Genomic DNA, 23029 nt, shown 5'->3' on the forward strand with positions numbered 1-23029 from the left:
GACTATCTCCATCATAACAGATGGAGGGGAAAGAAGGAAAACATAGGTTGGTATCAAGTTCTATAAACATCTGAACAGACCTAGAGTGAAGCAGAGAACTACAGGAAGAGAATGGAACCAGGATTCCAGAATACAGGCAGTATCAGTTGGGAAAGAAAGAAGAGACAGGGATGGAAAAAAGTCACAGTAGAGTGAGATGATACACTTGACAGGATGTAGGCAAGAAGAGTCGGTCATGATAAAAGAGTGGTTAATATGAGATGCTCCTAAACTTCTTTTTGTTCTTGCTGGGAGAACAGGACAATCCCAAGGAGATTCCAGGGCAAAGAAATGTACTCAAGATATAACTGGTTGTACTTTAATTGAAAGATAATCCTTCTCACCTCCACCAAATGCAACCATCCCATGGGTTTACCTAAGTATACTTGGTTCAGGGTACCTTACAATTGATCATCATACTTTGCTCTGGCAATCTATGTGTCAGGAGAGGCTGAGAACTTGTCCAGTGTGGTTGGCTGGAGAAGTAGAAGCAAGGTCCCACCTCAAGCTTGATTGACTCTTACTGGGGTCATGTGCTGCTCCGTGGATATGGAAGAGGATGACTTTGACATGACTTGACTTGAGAAGTAGAAGCAAGGTCCCAACCTCAAGCTTGACTGACTCTTACTGGGGTCGTGTGCTGCTCCGTGGATATGGAAGAGAATTACTTTGACATGTCTTGACTTGAGAAAGGCTAATGCGTTACCTCCTTGGGTACAGCAGTGCAGAAATCATCTTGCAAACCAAATGGCTTAGATGATATCTACAACTGTTTTTCATAACGTGGGTCTTGTCGGTATGTAAATTTTCTTCGACACCCTAGCTACTCAGTACTTACCATGTGTTTTTGCTGCTAATTGTTTCAGGACTATTTATTCATTTAGCACTGAAAATAATTTACATTTGGCAGTCTGGAAGAAATAGTTTTCTTCTTGCTCTTCTTAAAACACAATGTGGCATTTCAAGCAGTAAGTGTGTTATGGGAGAAACATGTCTTGCCTTTATTCCTGCCTCCCCATTTTTACCGCTACCATAACTGGACTGAAAACTTAGAGGTCAAGATGACCTCTACGTGATATCAAAGAGATACAGGAAATTCTAATTGCTTGATTCCATTTAGTGGCTGAATTGATTTTTTCGCAGTTCACATTTAGTAACCTTAACCTTCCTTTCTCATGAAAAAAGTAAGGAATCAAGTTGCTGTGTATTTTTTTTTAAATATTACTATTATCATTCTTGTCACCTCAAAATACCAAACAAGTGCTGACATTCTGATTGAGTGAATCTGTGCTTGATTTAAAAAGGAGTAGCAATAAGCAAGATACTTACTGATCAAAACATGCAAAAGCTGAATAAATTATCAGGCAAAAAGCACCGAGGTAGACGATGAATGGACGATAGCTAGAGGTGGACGATGAATGGCCTCTCCCAGAGGAAATAAAAAGGGAGCAAAAGGGGAGTGGAGTTTGCAGGAGACAATTAGTTCACTTAATTGGTTCGTGACTCTCTGAGACTCCTTGCCAAGTTTTGCAGATATCAGCCTGTCAGCTCTCCAAGCCAGATTAAGTCTGTGATTGTAAATCCTCCCTTGAAAGACTTTGCTGGGTGTGAATGAGTAGAATGGTTTTTGTCAGGGCAAGAAGTTTGCTTCATGCTCTTGGGAAGCCTCGGTCAGAACACATTGTGCTTATTTGATTCTACCCACCCAGATGGCAATATGAAATAATTTCTTTTTCAAAGAGACATGGGCATAATGAATATATTACTACTACAGGTGTGCAGTCAAATAACTTGCAAAGTGTATGAGTAAGGTAAGAGGAGCTTTTCATCACCCAAACCTGCTCATACAAATGTGTTCTGCAGAATGAAAACACCTGATAGGTTCCCGAGAGACAGTGCTTTCTTTTAATGTTAATTAAAAGATATAATATTTATACGGGAACGGGAACAGGAATCGAATGGAACAGAACAGAACAGAACAGAGTGTGTTGGAATGAAGAATAGAAATAGAAATAGGAATAAGAACAGGAACAAGAATAGGAACAAGAACAGGAACTAGAACTAGAACAGAACAGAACAGAATGTATTGGAATGAAGAATAGAAATAGAAATAGAAATTCCTATTTCTATGGGAATGGGAACAGGAATGGAACAGAACAGAACAGAATGTATTGGAATGAAGAATAAAAATAGAAATTCCTATTTCTATTTCTATGGGAATGGGAACAGGAATGGAATGGAACAGAACAGAACAGAACATAATGTATTGGAATGAAGAATCGAAATAGAAATTCCTATTTCTATTTCTATGGGAACGGGAACAGGAATGGAATGGAACAGAACAGAACAGAACAGAACAGAATGTATTGGAATGAAGAATAGAAATAGAAATTCCTATTTCTATTTCTATGGGAACGGGAACAGGAATGGAATGGAACAGAACAGAACAGAACAGAACAGAATGTATTGGAATGAAGAATAGAAATAGAAATAGAAATTCCTATTCCTATTTCTATTTATATGGAAACAGGAATGGAACGGAACAGAACAGAACAGAACAAGAGTATAATATGGAAGAATATGATACAATGTACAACACAATACAATACAATACTTCATTGGCCAAGTGTGAGTGGACATACAAGGAACTTGTTTCCAGTGCAAAAGTTCCACTTGTACGTACAAACAGCAAAGTAATATAATCACAAGATACCAATAAGATAAGGCGGGGTTAGAAAAGATGAGTAGCAAGTGTAATTCAGCCAATGCTGCGTGAGTAAATATCCTAAATCCTGAGGGGAGAAGTTGAAAGAGTTCATGTGCAGGATTTCAGTGTTCTTTCTGACCCTTGCAGCATACAGATCCTCAGTGGAAGGCAGTCTATTTGCAGTTGTTTTTTCTACAGTTCTAATTATATGTTGAAGAATTTACCTTTACCTGGCTGCTGTAAAAGAGCCGAGGTGGCGCAGTGGTTAGGGTGCAGTACTGCAGGCCACTTCAGCTGACTGATATCTGCAGTTCGGCGGTTCAAATCTCACCAGCTCAAGGTTGACTCATCCTTCCATCCTTCCGAGGTGGGTGAAATGAGGACCCAGACTGTGGTGGCAATATGCTGACTCTGTAAACCGCTTAGAGAGGGCTGAAAGCCCTATGAAGCGGTATATAAGTCTAACTGCTATTGCTATTGCTATGTACCAAACCAAACAGTTTGTTTGTTTGTTTGTTTATTGGATTTATACTTTTTGTTGGTGAGCCTTTCTTGAAAGGTTCTGAAGTTTTCTAGTGGTGGGTCTCCCAGGAAGATATGTGCCTTTTGTCCTTTGCAATCATTTTCTTTAATCAAAACTTTCTATAAAATCAGCTGTACATGACAACTGTTTGATAATGACATCTAGTTATATAAAGGTAAAGGTTGCCCTCATACATATGCTAGTTGTTCCTGACTCTAGGGGGCGGTGCTCATCTCCATTTCAAAGCCAAAGAGCCAGCATTTTCCCAAGATGTCTCTGTGGTCATGTGGCAGGCATGACTAAATGCTGAAAGCACACGGAACGCTGTTCCCTTCCCACCAAAGGTGGTTCCTATTTTTCTACTTGCATTTTTTTTATGGGCTTTCGAACTGCTAGGTTGGCAGAAGATGGGAGAAGTAATGGGAGCTCACTCCGTTAGGATTCGAACTGCCCAACTGCCAACCTTTCTGATCAACAAATTCAACGTTTTAGCCACTGAGCCATCACGTTCCTTTACATAGGTCACCCTAGTTATTTAGATCAGGCCAAAAAGAAGAAAATAGAGGTAACAATTTCTTCATTAATACAATCAAAGGAGAGAAACCAAATATGATTGTACCTATCTTTAATCAACTGATTCTTCAAAATTCTTTTTTGTCATGTTGATTTTTTTTTTTAGCCAATGCAATTTCCTAGCCTTTGAAATACCATTGATCCAGGGAAACATATACCATAGCTTTCAAGAGTTTTGCAACAGAAAATTTGGCAGCTAGCAACAAAAATGAAATCATTTACTTGTGTTACACCATGTTATATGTCCTGGGGAAAAAATGAACAATAAAGCTAAAGAAACATTAATTATAAATATCACAGTGAAAGGTTTCAACAAAAAAAATAAAAAATAAAATGAATCAAAACAAGTAACTAAATGGCACATGGGAATTTTTTCTTTTAATGGGAGTGACAGCTGAGTGATGAATCAACATTTTATGAAAGTTCATGCACACATGCGTGTGTGCATCTACTCAACCAGACTCAGTAAAATAATTATAATTACCTATAATGAAAATATAACTGCTTGACAAGTGACTCTATATATCTCTTGTTTAGAAGAGCAGAAAATCTACATCAATGTTTAAAAGAAAATTTAAGGGGGCAATTGCCAAACCTTGGTTTTAAAATATCTTTAAAAAAAAAAAAAAAACTCATGTTCTGATATTTTATGCTTCTTACATGTGTGCATGTTTGTCTGCATCTAATAAGGAATCCACAATCATGTCAAAATGAGCAGCACTGACAATTAGTTAATTACATTAATTAAGATTGTAATTCTGTATAATCTAACAGTCCTCTTCTGTTTTTTTCTTCCACACTTTTTGTTCTGTAGTGCCAACTTGGCTACATTGTATTACTAATTGGCCTTGGAGCTATGTGATGATTATTGTTATCTAAGTCTATTGTCTAAACTCATACACGTAAGCCAAACTGGAATTCGGGAGCAAGTTTTTTTGTTCTCTAAGTTCCCTTGATTGTGTGCGACAAGAGAGAGGGAAGAAGGGGAGACCGAGAGATTCCACCCAATATTAAGGAGGCCTCTGGCAGATAATTATGGCAAAGCTCTTGGCTGAAATGCTAAGAAAAACACTAAACTAAATCTCAGATTCAGTTGTTTGGAAATAAAATTCCTGATGCCTTACCGTCTTTCATTTTCCACAATAATCTTGGATAGGACTTATTGTGTGGTGGGCTTCAGAAGGCAGGAACCAGACAAGCATAGTTGCAACAGCATTTATTGACTCCAATATGGAACTGAGGAATTGCAGGCAAATGCCTGTAATTTATACTCTAGGCCCACAGGGCCTTAACCTAGAAATCGAAGACCTAGAAAAAGACAGCCCAGATATAAATGTTCTAAATTTCCCCCAAAAACTGATCATCTAAAGGTTAGTTTCACTTTAGCACAGTTAACAGTGAGAGTCGTCTAAAGTTTAGTTTCACTCTAGCACAGTTAACACAACTATATACATTCACAGCCCTTTCCAGTGTGCAATAATTAGAATGGCCCACAATTGCTTCCATCTAGTGCAGAGCTGTTAAACTCATGGCCCACACTGGTCACACCCATGCCTGATTTAGTGAAGGGGAAAAAGCATGAGACATGTGACAACGCCATGATGATGCAAGTTTGACACCCCTGATCTAGTGGGTGTCTGGAGGATTGCATTCTAGTTCTGTAGCCTGAATTTTGAAGTTGTTGTGGTCTGTCTGCGGAGCTGGCAGTAGAGTCAGTCAGTGAGAAGGTTGGGGAGGAACATGAATCAGTCCTGGAGTCTGGGGAAGGCTCGGACAAGGGCTCTGCATTGGAGACAGAGAGGGGGGCAGGGTCATCTTTATTTTTTTTTTATTTTTATTTTATTAAGAATTTATATGCCGCCCTTTTCCCTGGAGGGACTCAGGGCGGCTTACAATAATGAGGGGAAGGGGGTGCAAGACAAGACTTAAAGGAAAAAAAAACGTGAATAAAAGAAAATTATCCATAAAAACACAACATTCATTCAACATTCGGGCGGGGTGAGAGTAATCCTATCCCCAGGCCTGACGGGATAGCCAGGTCTTCAGGGCTGTGCGGAAGGCCTGGACTGTGGTGAGGGTACGGATCTCCACGGGGAGGGTGTTCCATAATGTCGGAGCTGCAACTGAGAAGGCTCTCCTCCGCGTAGTCGCCAGTCGGCACTGACTGGCGGATGGAATTCGGAGGAGGCCTACTCTGTGCGATCTGATGGGACGCAGGGAGCTAATTGGCAGGAGGCGGTCTCTCAAATAGTCAGATCCACTACCATGGAGCGCTTTATAGGTGGTAAGTAGGACCTTGAAGTGCACCCGACGATCAACAGGTAGCCAGCGCAGCTCACGGAGGATTGGTGTTATATGGGCGAACCGTGGTGCGCCCATAATCACTCGCGCGGCCGCGTTCTGAACTAGCTGAAGTCGTCGGATGCTCTTCAAGGGCAGCCCCATGTAGAGCACATTGCAGTATTCCAGCCTAGAGGTCACAAGGGCTCGAGTGACTGTTGTGAGAGCCTCCCGGTTCAGGTAGGGCCGCAACTGGCGTACCATCTGGGAGTTATGTGCTGCCTCCAGAGCCTCCAGATATCAGCGAGGCAGAGGAACAGGGGGAGCCTGTTCCCAGTGTGCGCATGCGCAGAGCTGCCAGAAAACAAGAAGAGTTAAGACTCAGGAGTAAGCCTTAGAGGTGATTGGCCCCTCCCATAGGACATAAAGGAGGAGCAAAGGAACATGAGTCTTTGCACGAAGCAACTTTGTTTATGTTAGTTGGTTTACATTCTGAAGCCCCTGTTTTGACTCTTTGCTCCATGTGGCCTTGACAAGCTAATTGCCAATTAGGTCTTTGGCAGCGTTTCAAGGGAGATAAAAGTGGGTGCTTATCAGTCTTATCCCGAAAGACTTTGGCAGATTTCTATCAGACTCTTTGCAAACTATTTTTGACTCATTAAGGGCTGTGAATGAACATAATTCACAGCCTTTGAAATAAAAAGAGAGCTTTTGGAACCAAATGTGTTCTTTTTACTGTATCCAGAAGCCTAGGTCAGGACAGAAGTTTGAAGATTGCTAATGCTGAACTTCTGACTCTTCTCCAGTCCCAAAGTAATTCTCCAACTTTTGAGCAACAAGGCGTCTGAAGCAGCAGGTTGAAAGATGATCAGCCAGAAGTACCCTGCTAATTGCAGCAGAGAATTAATCAATGGCAAAAGAGTCTTGCTTCTGGGGATAATAAAATGAAATAAAAGACAACTGTGCCTTTCCACTCTTAGAACTTGAGCAGAACTTGACTGGTATAGATTATAATTTTGTTTTCCACCTGCTTGCTTTGAGACAGGTTGACAGCTATTAAGAGGACAGAAGCCAGAAAATAAAGACATTCTTGTAAGGACACATATTTACCGAGGCGTTTTCTGCTTCCATGCTATTATTTGCGCCTTCAACATTTTTAGTGGTAAGGCAGATGTTTTCTATCACTTTGTAGAAAGTTAGCAACCACCTCTCCTAGAAGAATGAAGTATTTTAGGAAATATTAAGAAGGCAGAATATTATATTTCTCCTAAAAGAGAAGTGGAAATCTTAAGGGAGACAGAAACTCAGAGCTTCAACTTCCTGCCCCCAGCAGATATTTGGAGCCCATGGAGAAGGACTGGACCAGCCTATCTAACAGAAGACCTTCAGCTCCAGGGTGGTGGGATGAAGACATGACCCTCCATAACATAATATGATTAATCCATCACTGCATTGCAAAACCTTCTAAGGACATTACATCAGCCCAGACTTCAACCAAAACTATCTCAGACAAATTCCTAGGATGGGAATCTGACAGCAACCAATAAAATGCATGCTCTTGCCACAGGAACAGGAAGCTCAAGAGCAAGGTCCAAAAGAGGATATAAATAACCCTCACTCTCCACTCCATGTGTTCAGCTTCCCTAGGACCATGTGCTTGATGTTTCTGCTTCATTAAACCATCTTTCCAATCAGCCTCCAAGTTTCCAGTGTCTTTCTCCCTACTTGGAACTGAACCAGACTGACATTTCTTCCCACAACTTCATCAACATTGGTGCCATTGGATACATAAGCATCTCAGATAAAGAACCAAGCTTATTTGGCATTGATTAAAGAGCAAATATTTTAGGAAAAGGGAGAAAAATATTTTAGGAATGCTTTTGTGGAGGAAGGAGAAGTGGGTGAATGCAGTAATGAAATTAAAGCACCAGGAATTCCTTTTCAAGAGCTGTATCTGGAAAGGAAACAACTGCTTCAATTAGTAAATATGATTTATATATAATTCCAATATGATGTACAACATATGTCCAATTGGACTCCACTGAAAACAATTATATATATATAAATCCATACATTCTTCATGGTCCCAGTAAACAAATATGTTTATATATTGATATCAATGAGCAAAATAAATACACATTCCCCTCTGAAGATTAATGTAAATACAGCTGCAGTAGAATCAAACATACATGTTTATCTTTTATACTATATACTTTGTGGTGTTTGTTTTTGCATTGAGTATTCTTTATGTATCTAATTTCAACAGAGATGCCCAGAGTCTTTCAACTTAGAAAATATTAGAAACAACAATAACGGCTACATTTTTCCCTTTATTTTAAAGCAAGCTTTACGAAAAAGTACCCACAATTTTAAAAGAAAAAGAGAAAGAAGCAAAGTATAGAAACAATAACATATAATAAATTGCAAAGTATCAAAACTTACTTACATATCTGCCTGTCTCTCTCTCCATCCATTCATCAATCAATATATCTGTCTGTCAATACATCCATCTACCTATCCATCCATTTAACTACCTATCTATCCATCCATCCATCTACTTATCCATCAATCCACTTATTCACTTATCTACCTAGCTATCTAACCATCCCTCCATCTACCTATACCTCCATCTACCCATCCATCCATCCATCCATCCATCCATCCATCCATCCACCATCTATCCATGCATCCATCCATGCATCCATCCATGCATCCATCCATCCATCCATCCATCCATTCATCTATCCATCTATATATCATATGTATGTTAAATGCTGTTGCGTTTTTGACTCTTGGAATTTGCCTGGCTAAATTCCTACAGTTTGCTTTGTAAGATTGTCAGAAGTGGTTTTCCCTTATTGTCTTCTTCCTAGGTATAAAAGAGAACTATCTAAAGGTCCTCCAGCTGGCTTTGTGCCTAAGGCAGGATCAGAACTCGTGGTACCCTTGTTTCTAGCCCAATGGTTTAATCACTAAACCAAACCGATTAACCAGAGAGAAGTGCTAAAACGAAACTCTCTTCCACTTTAAAGTATGGTTTTACTATGATGTGATGCAAGTTTTTTGGGCTATGTGTATTGACTTGCTATATGGATTTAAAAGGGATGTGGTGGCTCAGTGGCTAAGACACTGAGCTTGTTGATCAGAAGGTTGGCAGTTCAGCGGTTCGAATCCCTAGTGTCGCATAATGGAGTGAGCTCCCGTTACTTCTCCCAGCTTCTGCTAACCTAGCAGTTTGAAAGCACATAAAAAATGCAAGTAGAAATATAGGAACCAGCTTTGGTGGGAAATAACCTTCGGTGTTTAGTCATGCCTGCCAAATGACCACGGAGACTTCTTTAGACAGTGATGGCTCTTCGGCTTTGAAACAGAGATGAGCACTTACCCTTAGAGTTGGGAACGACTAGCACATGTACGAGGGGAACCTTTACCTTTATGGATTTAAGAATCACCAGGATAATTATGATGAAGAACCATATTTTTCTTTCAATTTCTCAACTCTGTTTCCATCCTTTTTTGGTCTTGGTGACTTCATGGATCTGGGAATGCAGTTTTCTTCAATGCTGCCACATGGACATGGGCTGTCCTTCCTCTGAGATATCCTTTCAATTTCCCTGTCTTTCATGGCGTCCTGGGATTTCCTGGCATTTTTCTCATCAAAGGACAAACTCAATTCACCTCTGCTTAAATAAATAAATAAACGCTTCAAAATCAGTCCAAATGAGAAGTATCAAATAATCAAGTTTGTTCCATATGACAGCTGGTGGCAGATGGCCTGGAGACAGGGGGATACTATGGATGGATGAGAATTTGTCTGAATTTATGTATGACTGATTATAATGTGAAGTAACTGAAACACTTGGATGAAAGAATGGACTTCCCTTAGAACTGGAATGGCATTCAGTTTTGTGTGAGCAAGGAAGGCATACACCCAAACGGGACATACAGGTCTTTTGTAGGAAAAGGTCAGGGGAAAAAATAAAAGTGATAGAATGAGCAGTTGGCAGTTAAAATATTTGTTATCCAGAATCAAAAAGTGCTAGAATGGGTATTTTAATGTGGGCCCAAGATATACACAATTACTGCATAGTTGGAGCTGCATGCCCTAACTGAATAACAGAGTTGGAAGGGATCTTGGAGATAGTAGAGTAGAGTAGAGTAGAGTAGAGTAGAGTAGAGTAGAGTAGAGTAGAATAGAATAGAATAGAATAGAATAGAATAGAATAGAATAACAGATTTGGAAGGGACCTTTGAGGTCTTCTAGCCCAACCCCCTGCTTAGGCAGGAAACCCTACACTACTTCAGAGAAATGGTTTTCTAATCTCTTCTTTAAAAACTTCCAGTGTTGGAGCATTTACAACTTCTGGAGGCAAGTTGTTCCACTGATTAATTGTTCTAACTGTCAGGAAATTTCTCCTTAGTTCTAAGTTGCTTCTCTCCTTGATTAGTTTCCACCCATTGCTTCTTGTCCTGCCCTCAGGTGCTTTGGAGAATAGCTTGACTGCCTCTTTTTTGGGGAGAACCCTGAGATATTGGAACATTACTATCAGAAGTATCTTAGTCCTTTTCATTAAACTAGACATACCCAATTCCAGCAACTGTTCTTTATATGTTCTAGCCTCCAGTCCCCTAATAATCTTTGTTGCTATTCTCTGTACTCTTTCTATAGTCTCTGCCTCTTTTTTACATCGTGGCAACCAAAATCAATAATTTATTTTAATAAATACATGGTGGTGGCTACTGTTATTGTTTATGAGATGTGCCCCAACTCAAAGCTGTAGAAAAATGGAGGAATGGAACAAATAACAGATCTATTTAAAGTAATTGTTTGTGGTCAGATCTCTGACAATTTGTGCAGATAATGCATTTTTGTCCCCCAGTAATAATTACTTGAGCAAAGATGTGAAACAATTCCAAAGCTCACCCTTGTAAACTTAGAAAATGTTCAGCGAGGGAAGTGTGTGTTACTTCATTCTGCCTCAGAATTAAGCATCTTAGATCTCAGTGGCTGAAAGGGAAGGTAGCAAACTCAATGAGAGCTAAATCTCTCTGAGATTAATTTGACAGAGTTTAAAGGGCTGTGAGCAGATTTTCATCCCAACCATAACAGCTTATGTTTCATTTAAAGATCATTCTAAAAGAGACATCAGCAGTTATAGGAAGCTGAGATTCATGTATTCTGTTTCTGCCTGGTGAAAATGAGGAAGCCTGTGGATGCTGAAGGATCACACTGGTTTAAATGCATTGCATCCATTCAACATTGATGCCTAACGTTGAAGCACAGCATTGCTCTTCAACATCGTGTTCCGATAGTTGAAGTGTTTCTTGTGCTCAAATGTTGAAGTGTTCCAGTATTTGAGGAGATGCCACAAAGAAGAGAGGGTCAACCTGTTTTCTTTTTTTTTATTAAAAGTTTTAAAGAGTTTTACAATTATATACCTTCTTTCTTTCCCCACAACCCCACATCCCCTCCCACCTCCCCTCCCACAACCTCCCAGAGCAAATACAGGGTATAAACATTTAGCAACCATATACTAAAATGAACTAACTAACTTTAGCATCATCCCTCGCTTGTATTTTAACTCCCCTTTTGTAAGGCTAAGTTGTGACATTCCTTGCTCGTTCATTCATAAGCTATCTGGAGTTTCTTAGTCCCATATTTATTTTGAATGTAATCAGTCCATCTTCTCCATTCCAGCTTGTATTTCTCATCTGAATGATCCTTGAGATATGCTGATATTTTAGCCATCTCTGCTAAGTTTGTTACTTTTAACATCCATTCTTGAATTGTAGGCAATTCTTCCTTCTTCCAGTACTGCACCACCAACAGTCTTGCTGCCGTTGTTAAGTTCAGAATCAAATTAGTCTCTATAACTGTACAGTCTGTAATTATACCTAACAAGAATAACTGGGGAATAAACTTTATCCTCTTTTTGAGAATGTTTTGCATAATCCACCATATTTTTATCCAAAATGCTTTGACCTTTTTACAAGTCCACCATATATGATAATACGTAGCATCAGCACAATCACACCTCCAGCATTTGGGTTGTAAGTTCGGATACGTACAAGCTAATTTTTAGGGTCAACCTGTTTTCCAAAGCACCCAAAGGCAGAACCAGAATCAACCGATGGAAGCTAACCAAGAGAGAAGCAACCGAAAACTGAGGAGAAATTTCCCAATGGTGAGAGCAATCAACCAATGGAATGGTTTACCTCCAGAGGTTGTGGTTGCTCCATCGCTGGAAACTTTCAAGAGGATACAATCATTTATCTGAAAGGCTACATGGCCTCCAGGTTGAGCAGGTGGTTGGACTAGAAGACCTCCAACCAGTGGTGGGTTTCAAAAATTGTTTGAACCTACTCTGTGGGTGTGGCCTCCTTTGTGGGAGTGGCTTGCCGCCCATGTGACTGGATGGGAGTGGCTTGCCGCCCATGTGACCAGATATGAAGATGCCAACGACACTTGTCAGAACCACCTTAAATTACCTCACACACAGCACTGGCATGCATAAGAATAGGATGTAAACTTGTTTTTTAAAAGGCATCTTTGGTTTGCATTAAAACAACTTCAACACATGCAATGTTCTGATTGCACCACAAACGCAGTAGTCACCCTTACCTTTCACAGAGGCACTGAGTTTTATAAATATGAGCATGATAGTGTAGAATAATCATATCCAAGGACCAGTGGTTGGTTTCGAAAAAATTTGGAACCTCTTCTGTAGGTGTGGCCTGCTTTCTGGGTCCACTGGTGGAACCTCTTCTAACCGGTTCGGTAGATTTGATGAACCGGTTCTACCGAATAGGTGTGAACTGGTAGGAACCCACCTCTGCTTCCAACCAACTCCATTGTTCTATGTTTAATATTAATGCTATTTCCTGAAATATACTTGGCTAACGGAGCACTTGGTCTCTGTCTCTCTATATCAGTCAATCAGTCAGTCAGTCTATCCCTCTCTCTCTCTTTCTCTCTCTTTCTCTCTCTCTTTCCCTCAGCCTGCCTTCCCCTCCCTCCCCCACTCTCTCCACACATACACACATGTGTGTGGGTATTTCTGAATAGGTAAGATTTAATCCTTGACAAGTCATTCTGTTTTGGGTCAGCAAGATAGGATTTTGTATTACTATGTGGGGAAGAAAACGAGAAAACCCAATTAAAAGCAAATTGCTATTGTCAGCAGAAAAGAAAATAATCAGCATTTAACCTATAGATTAACCTTTGGAAATGTTAACAATATGCTGGAGGTAGTCCTTTATACCAGCTGTTTCTTCCCTCTTTTCTCATGAAATACCTGTAGCACTTTGATTATAACAGTGAGGGTAGATTAATAAAGGATCTTTTTTTGGTTGTTTTTCTGCCACTGAAGCTCAGAAATAGAAAGCTTGAAAGTGTAGAGGTGTTTGAAAAATGCAGGGAGTCCCAACTGCTTGCATACTTTTATGGCATTTTATTTCATTTATGTTAATCTAGACCCAGTGTGTTCTCAGGGGTTACGATAGCAGAATCAAATAAATGAGAAGGAAAGGAAAAATGACAACATTAAAAACTCCAGAGGCTTAACAGCATTCAATAAACTGCTTCTTTAATATAAACTTCTTCAAAATCTATGACATTCAAGGTGGAATCTTGTTCTTGCTTCTCTGAGAGTAACTGCAGCTGAAGTCAGCGTTGCATAAGACTGTATTTCTAGTTCTTGGCAGTTAAGAAAACATACTGTATAATGGTATGATACGCTGCTTGAACAGCCGCAGACAGGAAGGCACTACAGAGAGTGAGTACTGTATTTTTGGAAGTAAAAGGCACACTCCCCCGCCTAAAATAGGGTGAAAATTTGGGTGAGTCTTGTACACCGAATGTAGCCCCCCCACCCACCAAGTCTCACCCTTTGGCCTCTGCCTCCCAGCAGTTCCCCTCCTTGCAGCAAACAACAAACAGTCAGCTTCAGCATAACCTGATTTGTTAATTTGGGAGCTTCCAAAAAATTATTAATTTCCAAGGAACTTCTTTTTAAGCAAAGAGCAATCGGTTATCTGTAGATAAGATAAAGAAAACAGTCTTTCCCCCACTTTTTACAACCCTATAATCCCTGGCTTCAGGACAAGGTCAGGGTGAATTAATGAAGCTGAGCATTTACTGGATGGGTGCCCTTCCTGATACCTACATGGAGTTCAGAGCAGACATTTTCTCTTTGCTTCCTGATAGAAAAAAAAATCTGTTGCTGCCTAGGATTGAACTCTCAACTTTCCGAGTGAGAGGCGAGCATCTTCACTTCTAGGCCACTGCGTCGCTTATATAAAGAAAGCAACTTACTTCGGAGAAAATAGGAAAGTTAAGAATTTTGCGGGGAGCGGGAGATTGTGCTAATCATTTCCATTTAAAGCAGTCGTATATTCAGACTCTCATGAGAAATTGTTGGTAGGAGTTGAAAATGGAAGGCTAAGTCACTTGAGATGAATGCATTTCACTTCCCCATCATATCTTCCCTGGTTAAATCAATAACTCATCTGCAGTTTCACTCCATTGAGAAATATGCAGAGAAAGAGCATAAAGTTTGTGCCTGTGGAAACAGGCCAAGACTCATTATCTGAATTCTGGGCTAGGCTAGTATTTCCACTAGAGTTTCTGTGAACAAGTGCACAAAGTATTTTGCATTACATTCCAAATAAAGTGGCTGCAGTTTTGATTTTGAGACACTGAGAAAAAAAACGAAGATAACTAACTTCCCTTGTCTGACCAGTGCAATGTTTCTCAAATTAATTCTTCCTATTTGCACATTATTCTTCTGACAATTTCTATTCAGTAAAATGACGCAATCACATTCCAGACAGTTCTCTGGGGTTGTTGTTGTTTTCAGGGTGAACATTCCCTTCTTTCTCCAGACTGGAGAAAGCATTCGAGGTCAACCCTTCTGCAGTCTGGACTGCTTCCTCTTCAGGAATATGTAATATACAGAAGGATCTTGATAGACTAGAACATTGGGCACTATCTAACGAAATGGAATTCAATGGTGAAAAAAGTAAAGTTCTACATTTAGGCAAGAAGAAAAAAATGCACAGGTTACAGTATAGGTGGTACCTTCCTCAATAGTACTAACTGTGAGCGGGATCTTGGAATCCTAGTGGACAACCATTTAAATATGAGCCAGCCGTGTGCAACAGCTGCTAAAAAGGTCAACACAGTTCTAGGCTGCACAAACCTGAATCAAGATCATGTGAAGTGTTAATGCCACTTTATAAGGCCTTGGTAAGGCCACACTTGGAATACTGCATCCAGTTTTGGTCGCCACAATGTAAAAAAGATGTGGAGACTCTAGAAAGAGTGCAGAGAAGAGCAACAAAGAGGATTAGGGGACTGGAGGCTAAAACATATGAAGAACGGTTGCAGGAACTGGGTATGTCTAGTTTAGTGAAAAGAAGGACTAGGGGAGACATGATAGCAGTGTTCCAATATCTCAGGGGTTGGCACAAAGAAGAGGAAGTCAAACTATTATTCAAAGCACTTGAGGGCAGAACAAGAAGCAATGGGTGGAAACTGATCAAGGAGAGAAGCAACTTAGAACTAAGGAGAAATTTCCTGACAGTTAGAACAATTAATCAGTGGAACAACTTGCCTCCAGAGGTTGTGAATGCTCCAACACTGGAAGTTTTTAAGAAGAGATTGGATAACCATTTGTCTGAAGTGGTGTAGGATTTCCTGCCTAAGCAGGGGGTTGGACTAGAAGACCACCAAGGTCCCTTACAGCTCTGTTATTCTATTCTATTATCATATACTTCTGTAAATAGATAAATCAGCCCATTTGAGGGGGGGAAACGAATTAATAGTCTGGGAGAATTTCTCTCTGCTTTGCACATCTTAAGCAAAGCAAGTTTATGCAAAGATAGGGATTTTGCACGGGGTTGTAGCGGAAAGCCTGTATTTGGGCCATCAAGTCCACACACACACAAACACACACACACACACAAACACACACACACACACAAACACACACACAAACCCACACACACACGGTGCAAACATTAGTGCATCTCTGGAAGAAGCCTCTGTTTGAATATAATCACCAGTAGAGTTCGCGATCTCCCTTGGTAATTGGCTCCATTAGCACGTAGCTTTTAGCATCAGGAATTGTTTTCTTAGCATTCATCCAGAAATCAGTCAGGATTTCTGAGTAAATTGTGCTTGAGAGAAGACATGGCTTTTTACAACAGGAAACATTGAAGATTGTTCCTCTTTTGTTACCCATTCTTTGCTTTCCTTTCCTTTTTTAATGTACAGATGAACCATCAAATTATTGTTGTTGTTGTTGTTGTTGTTGTTGTTATCATTACTTATTCATTAAACATGAAACTCAGTCAACTGGACATTCAAAATTGCATCACAACTACCATTGACTGGTGCTAATGGTTGATACGGGTTGCAGACAGCGTCCTAGGTATCAACCAAGTATCTTCTTAAAATATAAAATGTTCTGAGTAGTGCAGTTTTTTTGCAGTTCCGCTGGTGTTATTGCAGGAAGTTTCAATTTTTTTTTAATTGAAAATTTTGAGACTGTTGGTGGCGCAATACTGGAAGAAGGAAGATTTGCCTACTATTCAAGAATGGACATTAAAAGTAACAAACTTAGCAGAGATGGCTAAAATATCAGCATATCTCAAGGACCATTCCAATGAGAGATATAAATTGGAGTGGAGAAGATGGATTGACTATACTCAAAATAAATATGGGACTAAGAAATTCCAGATAGCTTATGACTGAGGCAACAAGGGATGACATAATCTGTTTAGAGTTAGCCTAGCAAAGAGGAGTTAAAGCTCAAATGATAGAGGATATTAATTTTATACTTTTAAGTTTACTTTAGATTATTTTTGTTAAAGATTTATACCCTGTATTGGTTCTGTGAAGTCGAGGGAGGGAAGGTTGGGAGAAGTGGGGTTTGGGTGGGGAGGGGAGGGGGAGGGAAGTAAACATTTGTAAAAGGAAGTTGCAATTTCTTGATGTATCTTATAAAATTCTTATTCTTCTTCTTATTATTGCAGGAAACTGCAATTTCTTGAAGTGTTTTGTAAAATTCTTGGACATGGTGACAAGTGCCTCAATGACACTGGGTATCACCATTACATGTTTCATCCATAACAGTGTAGTTTTGACGGTCAGGTTGTGATATTTCATAATTTTTTCCAGTTCTTTTTCTTCGACTTCGGCATCTCCTGGTACTGCGATATCAATAAATTGTACGCTTCAGTTTTTAACAACTGTGATATCTGGCATGTTGTGTTCCAAATTATAATCTGCCTGTATTCAAAAGCCCCACTATTAGTATTATTGTTATTATTATTAATCATCATTATCATTGCTGTGCTTGTGATTCTGTTGGTGTGTCTAAATGTGACGTTTCAAATTCTAACTACTTTCTTTCTTTTTTCCCCCCCTACTCTCATTCCTTCTCTCCTTTTGCCTCTCCCACACCTCTTTGTAGATGGACCTCTTGGCCCCCGAGGACTGGCCGAAGCTACAGAAATGTGTACCCAAGAATGTCTTGTGCTGGGCCATTCAGACAACTGTTGGATGCCCCCTACCTTGGGATCATACCCCCAGCCCAAGTCTCCACTCTCCACCTTTGCACCTCAGAAGGAATGGGTGAAGAAAGACAAACTGGTGAATGGGCATACGTTGACCAGGTCCTGGAAAGAAGATAGCAACAGAAACCAGTTCAGTGACCGGAAGCAATTTGGCTCCGGGGAAGGGCATTTCAACCCTGGCAATCACATGACAGACATTCCTTTGGCCAACTTGAAGTCCTATAAACATGCAACAGGAGCCGTGGAGAATCCGAAGGAAAACCAGCTATAAGGAATGGTTTCTTTGGAGCAGGGACTTTAGCCTAGTTAGACTTGCTAATACCGTGTGTGTGTGTGTCAGAGCTTTATGTACTGGGTAGACCTCTAGAACTATGCGTCACATAGCTGAGATATGCATAACTGTGGGATAGCTCCATTGAACTACAATGCAACAGCATTTCTACTAGTTGTGTGGTTTTTTTGTTACATAGACATAATCAAACTCTTACAGAGATCCTCTCCCGTTGGCAAATATCCTGGTTTTTTTCTTTCTTTCTTTTTTCTTTTTCAATTTATTGGGGATAATGGGGTGGGGCTGTTAATTAGCTTTTTTTAAAAAAGATATTTTTTATTTTTACCCTGGACTGCTGCTGTAAACAGTAGAAAAAGTATATTGGAAGAATGAGCGAAAAAGAGAATACGGCGTGTATGTCTGTGTGAGTGAGTGAGTGAGTGAGTGAGAGAAGGAGAGAGAAAGAGAGAGAAATGAATTGCAATTCTTAGAAAGTATATCCAATTAGAAAATTGTGTTATTGTCGCCATTGAACCTGTGCTGGGACTGCTATACTTGACATCTTTACTGAAACAAAACAACTAAAACTGCAAACATTAAACCTACTGTGCTATTAACAACGTTAGTGGACACTTGTTAAGTCAATCAGTGTTCAAGTACTTGTAAATAGAACAAATTATTACTAATAACTTTTGTGTACTTATAACGTTCACCTAAAAATACTGTAGCATAATTCTGTGTTTCATAGTTACTTTTTTTTATTTTTGTCCCCTACTTTATTTCATTCCTTCCTTTTCTTTAAAAGAAAAGAAAATGTTTGTTTTGGTGATGGTGTTTCGTGTGAAATAATCTGTCTGACACACCATATTCCAAGGAACTCAAAACACTTGTGTTAAATAAACAAAATAAAACAGAGCAAATAAAGGGATCGGGTGGGTGGGAGTTTTGATTTCACCTTTTTTTTTCTCTAATAAAAAAAAGAAAATTCCATTTGCTAGTTCTAAACTATAAATACACTTGAAACAAGGGCTTTGAGATTTCAACCACAATTATGATGATTTTTTTCTTCCCCTTATACTATTCCTGATTTGGAATCGAAAAGGAGCGACGGGGGCCATCAATTGTGATGGCAGCTGGATGGGTTGACTTTGATAGCAAAGTTGCAGGGTGTGGGCTGCACACTCACACGGATGTTGATCAAAAGCAATGGAGGGTTATTTGCTATGGACACAGTCCATTAAGAAGGTTGGCTGCGTGAGTCCCAGTGAAATTAAGGAAAGGTATTCCAGAACCCATGTGTCTTCATGGGGCATGGGAAGTCAAATTTCCAAGGTAATTGTGCCATGCAGCACCAATCTCTAGCAGTTGCTTTCTTTACACTTGAGTGATGTGTGTTTTCTTTTTAATTTGGGACAGTTCTTATTGCTGAAATGGCACCAATTGTGTTGATCATCATCTGCCTTGATGTTGTAGTAACACAAGTGTTTTTAGATCATAGCCACAAAAAATATTTAATGTGTTGTGCCTTCATAATGTAACCAAGCATTCTCCTGGTAGGCTAGTTGGGGGGAAAAATGAAAGAGCTAAGTCTCTACTTCTTGCTGTTTAACTGTTTGTTCTCATCGTTGGTCAATGCCTGGCAAATAACCAGTTTCACCGTCACTTGAAAAAGAACCAACAAAGTGACTCTAATGTAATAAGATCTCAGTTGCATGTCTAACAAATCCTAACTGACAATCTTAGGCTTTTTGTTTTCTTAAGGCATGACAAAAAAATTTAAACAAATAGCATGCAACATAGGGGAGAAATCGTCCTTAGAGGGAAATTAAAAGTAAAAAATTATCTTGTGCCACAGTTAAACATTCGTCTTCAAATGAACTCAGACAATAAAAGTTGAAAATATCAGTGGTTAATTTCTTTTTACCAACAACAGCAATGTCAAAAAAAAAAAATTAAAACTAACTGAAGTTGTGTTGTATATAGCAGTTCTTATTTTATTTCCTCCACAGTATAAGAGCATATAATGGGCTAGGGGTGCATTGCTTATTACTACGGTACTTACGTCCGTTTGTGAGGGGTGTTTGATGACTTTGACTGAATAAATATCTAAACAGTTTTCCTTGTTACTGCTTTGCCAGTTCAACGTTATTTACAGTTATTCAGCTCTTGCAATAAATGTTCTGAATTCCTGATTGTCTTGTGGGAGTTTTTAGCCTTATGAACTCATCGATGGGGGAAACAAATAACAACAAGAAAGTAATATTCTCACTATCGTTGGCTGTCCCTTCCCTTCCCCTGAATCTCTCCCACTTCCTTGTAGGAAATGACCAGGCTGAGCCCAAAGGAGGGGTCAAACACATCATAAGTCATGAATCCCTGCGTGCTTGCAAGATCTAAGTCCACCCCACCTTGAATGCCTTTCTTATCTCCTGCTCATTTCTCTTGACTGTTAGTTGGTCAGATTCTTAAACTTACAATAAATATTTATACTCATTTGAACTGCCTGAATCTCCTGATTTCCCTGGCATTTGATACAGCCTCCCCCTTCCACCCAAATTGGCGTAGCCAGTTGAAATTGGCAAAAGTTGAGAATATTGAAGTCTCTGGAAAAAAGGTTAGGATAATGTAGTTATCATAACCCTATGAGTGACAGCAGTCTTTAAAAGCAGAATGAAAAGCAAGATATCAGACATGGACTGAGTCTTAATCCACCTTTGACAGTGTACAGTGAGTAATTTTAAGTCCAATTGCTTAACATCTCCTTGTCTTTATCATGATACCTAGAGTATCAGGACAACCTAGGAGAGTAGTGCTGCTAATGGTGATATTCCAGCCTTCAATTTTACAATTTCCTTCCAAAAATCCAAAGAAAGAGTCATTGCTAGCCAAACAAGGATATGATGAAAATTTAACAGTAAATAGCACGTACAAAATAGCTCCAGTTGAGTTTAAATTTAGTTCCAAGTAACTTAATCCAAGACAAAGATAATATAAATTATAGTGAAGCATTCCAAGAATATTATGGGGATGCAGACAGTTGTAGTTATGCTTCAATTTGAAGATATACATACATACATACATACATACATACATACATACATACATACATATATATATACATACATACACACACACACGTGTGTGTGCATATATGTATGTATGTATATGTGTGTGTGTGTATGTAATATGTATGCATGTATACACACATATATATACACACATGTATGTATGTATGCATGCATGCATGCATGCATGTATGTATTTAGTGTCACAACCCCTGGTATGCCCAAATATTGGAGGAAGCCTACTGTTTCCTTTCTCTGTCTATCGGCTCGTCACAAGAGACCATCCAGACAGAAACCCAATATTTTTACTGTTGCCTTTGTTACATTTGTATTGTATTTGTGCTGATAAATAAATAAAGGGAGACTAGTATAGATCTATTTCAAGCTATTTAGCTCTCATCAGCTAGCCATACCCTTACTGGGATTCGAACCTGGGCTGTATTACATATTAGGCAGATGTGTTAACCACTAAGCCACAAGGTTCTCCTCCTTTATCAGCTGAGCCAGGGAAATAGGTATGTATTTAGTGTCACAACCCCTGGTATGCCCAAATATGGGCGGAAGCCTACTGTTTCCTTTCTATATATATGTTATATATATGTTATGTTCAAAGAGAGACATAATTACTTGATGCTGGAGTCAATAGGTAAAGATAAAGATTCCACTTGCACATATGTGCTAGTCGTTCCCAACTCTAAAGGATGATGCTTATCTCTGTTTCAAAGCTGAAGAGCCAATGCTGTCTGAAGATGCCTCCGTGGTCATGGGGCCGGCATGACTAAACACGTGCACGTAGCACTGTTACCTTCCCACCAAAGGTGGTTCCTATTTTTTCTACTTGCATTTTTACATGTTTTCAAGCTGCTAGGCTCGCAGAAGCTGGGACAAGTAATGGGAGCTCACTCCATTACGAGGGGCTAGGGATTCAAACCACCGAACTGCCGACCTTTCTGATTGACAAGTTCAGCATCTTAGCCACTGCGTCTCTCTGCTGGAATCAATGTGAACCCCCAAACACCTCATATTTTTGAAGCGTGAACTTCTAAAACCTATTAAGCTGACTGAAAACTGAAGAAACTACTCGGGCAAGTAGAGAAAAGTTTCAAACCAAAAGTCTATAGAGATTCTCAGTCTTCCAGATCATGGTTGTCCCAAAGGTGCTTTTTTCTGGAGGCAACTGGACTTTCTTCCTTTTTTTCTTTTCTTTTGAAGACGTTTCACTTCTCATTCAAGAAGCTTTTTTAACCTTTTGCAAAAGTTTTCAAACCAAAATGAGAAGTAGTACCAGGTGCCATGACTCAGCTTCCAGACTATTAAGGGGGGAGGACCACATCAGGGGTGGGTTTCTCGCCCCGTTCCAACCGGTTCGGTTGGAACGGGGCTGGCGGCATCCTCGTGCACGCGCGCAGTGCATGAATGTGTACTAGCGTCTGTGCGATGCTCCAGCTGCTCCTGGAGGATCGTGCAGGCGCTGTATGCGTCCTGCGCATGCGTGGAAGCGCAGAACTCGTCAAAACCAGGTAAGGAGCGCGAGCGGGCAGGTGGGCCCTTCGCTGTTCCAGAAGTTACTTACTTCCGGGTTCACCGACCAACCGGTTCGCGGGGACCGCCACGAACCGGTTGAAACCCACCCCTGGACCACATTTAGTTCCTCTATAATTCTTGTATTTGTTCACTTACTTAGAAATAGGTTACAGATACTCAGGGGTCAAATAAAACACACACACACACAGAGAGAGACACACACACACACACACAGAGGTTTTAAAATAGACTTCTACTGAGAATAGAAGTCTTCATCATTGTTACTATTAGAAAGGTGACAACATTAATGATAAATTGCAATTGTCATTCTCTCCTGAATAAATATGTCTTTGACAAGGGATTTCAAGGAGAGATGCATTTAGTTGCTAGAGAAAGGAAATTTAGAAGAGATAACTTCTTCTGCCTAAAAAGCAGGACTTACATGATGAAAAAAATGAATTGGGGTT

The 23029-nt window shown here is 39.8% G+C and overlaps 1 protein-coding gene across 1 annotated transcript in view; it reads left to right on the plus strand.

Moving 5' to 3' along the window:
* Positions 1–20137, plus strand: part of PCDH9 (protocadherin 9) — a 944671-nt gene extending 924534 nt beyond the window's left edge. Inside the window, exon 4 of the mRNA XM_032226404.1 lies at positions 17600–20137. Within this exon, the coding sequence (XP_032082295.1) occupies positions 17600–17973 (374 nt within the window). The 3' untranslated portion in view covers positions 17974–20137. The remainder of the gene's footprint in view (positions 1–17599) is intronic.
* The last annotated feature ends 2892 nt before the right edge of the window (positions 20138–23029 follow it).

Source organism: Thamnophis elegans, chromosome 11 (genome assembly GCF_009769535.1).
Source record: "Thamnophis elegans isolate rThaEle1 chromosome 11, rThaEle1.pri, whole genome shotgun sequence".
Taxonomy (NCBI): domain Eukaryota; kingdom Metazoa; phylum Chordata; class Lepidosauria; order Squamata; family Colubridae; genus Thamnophis; species Thamnophis elegans.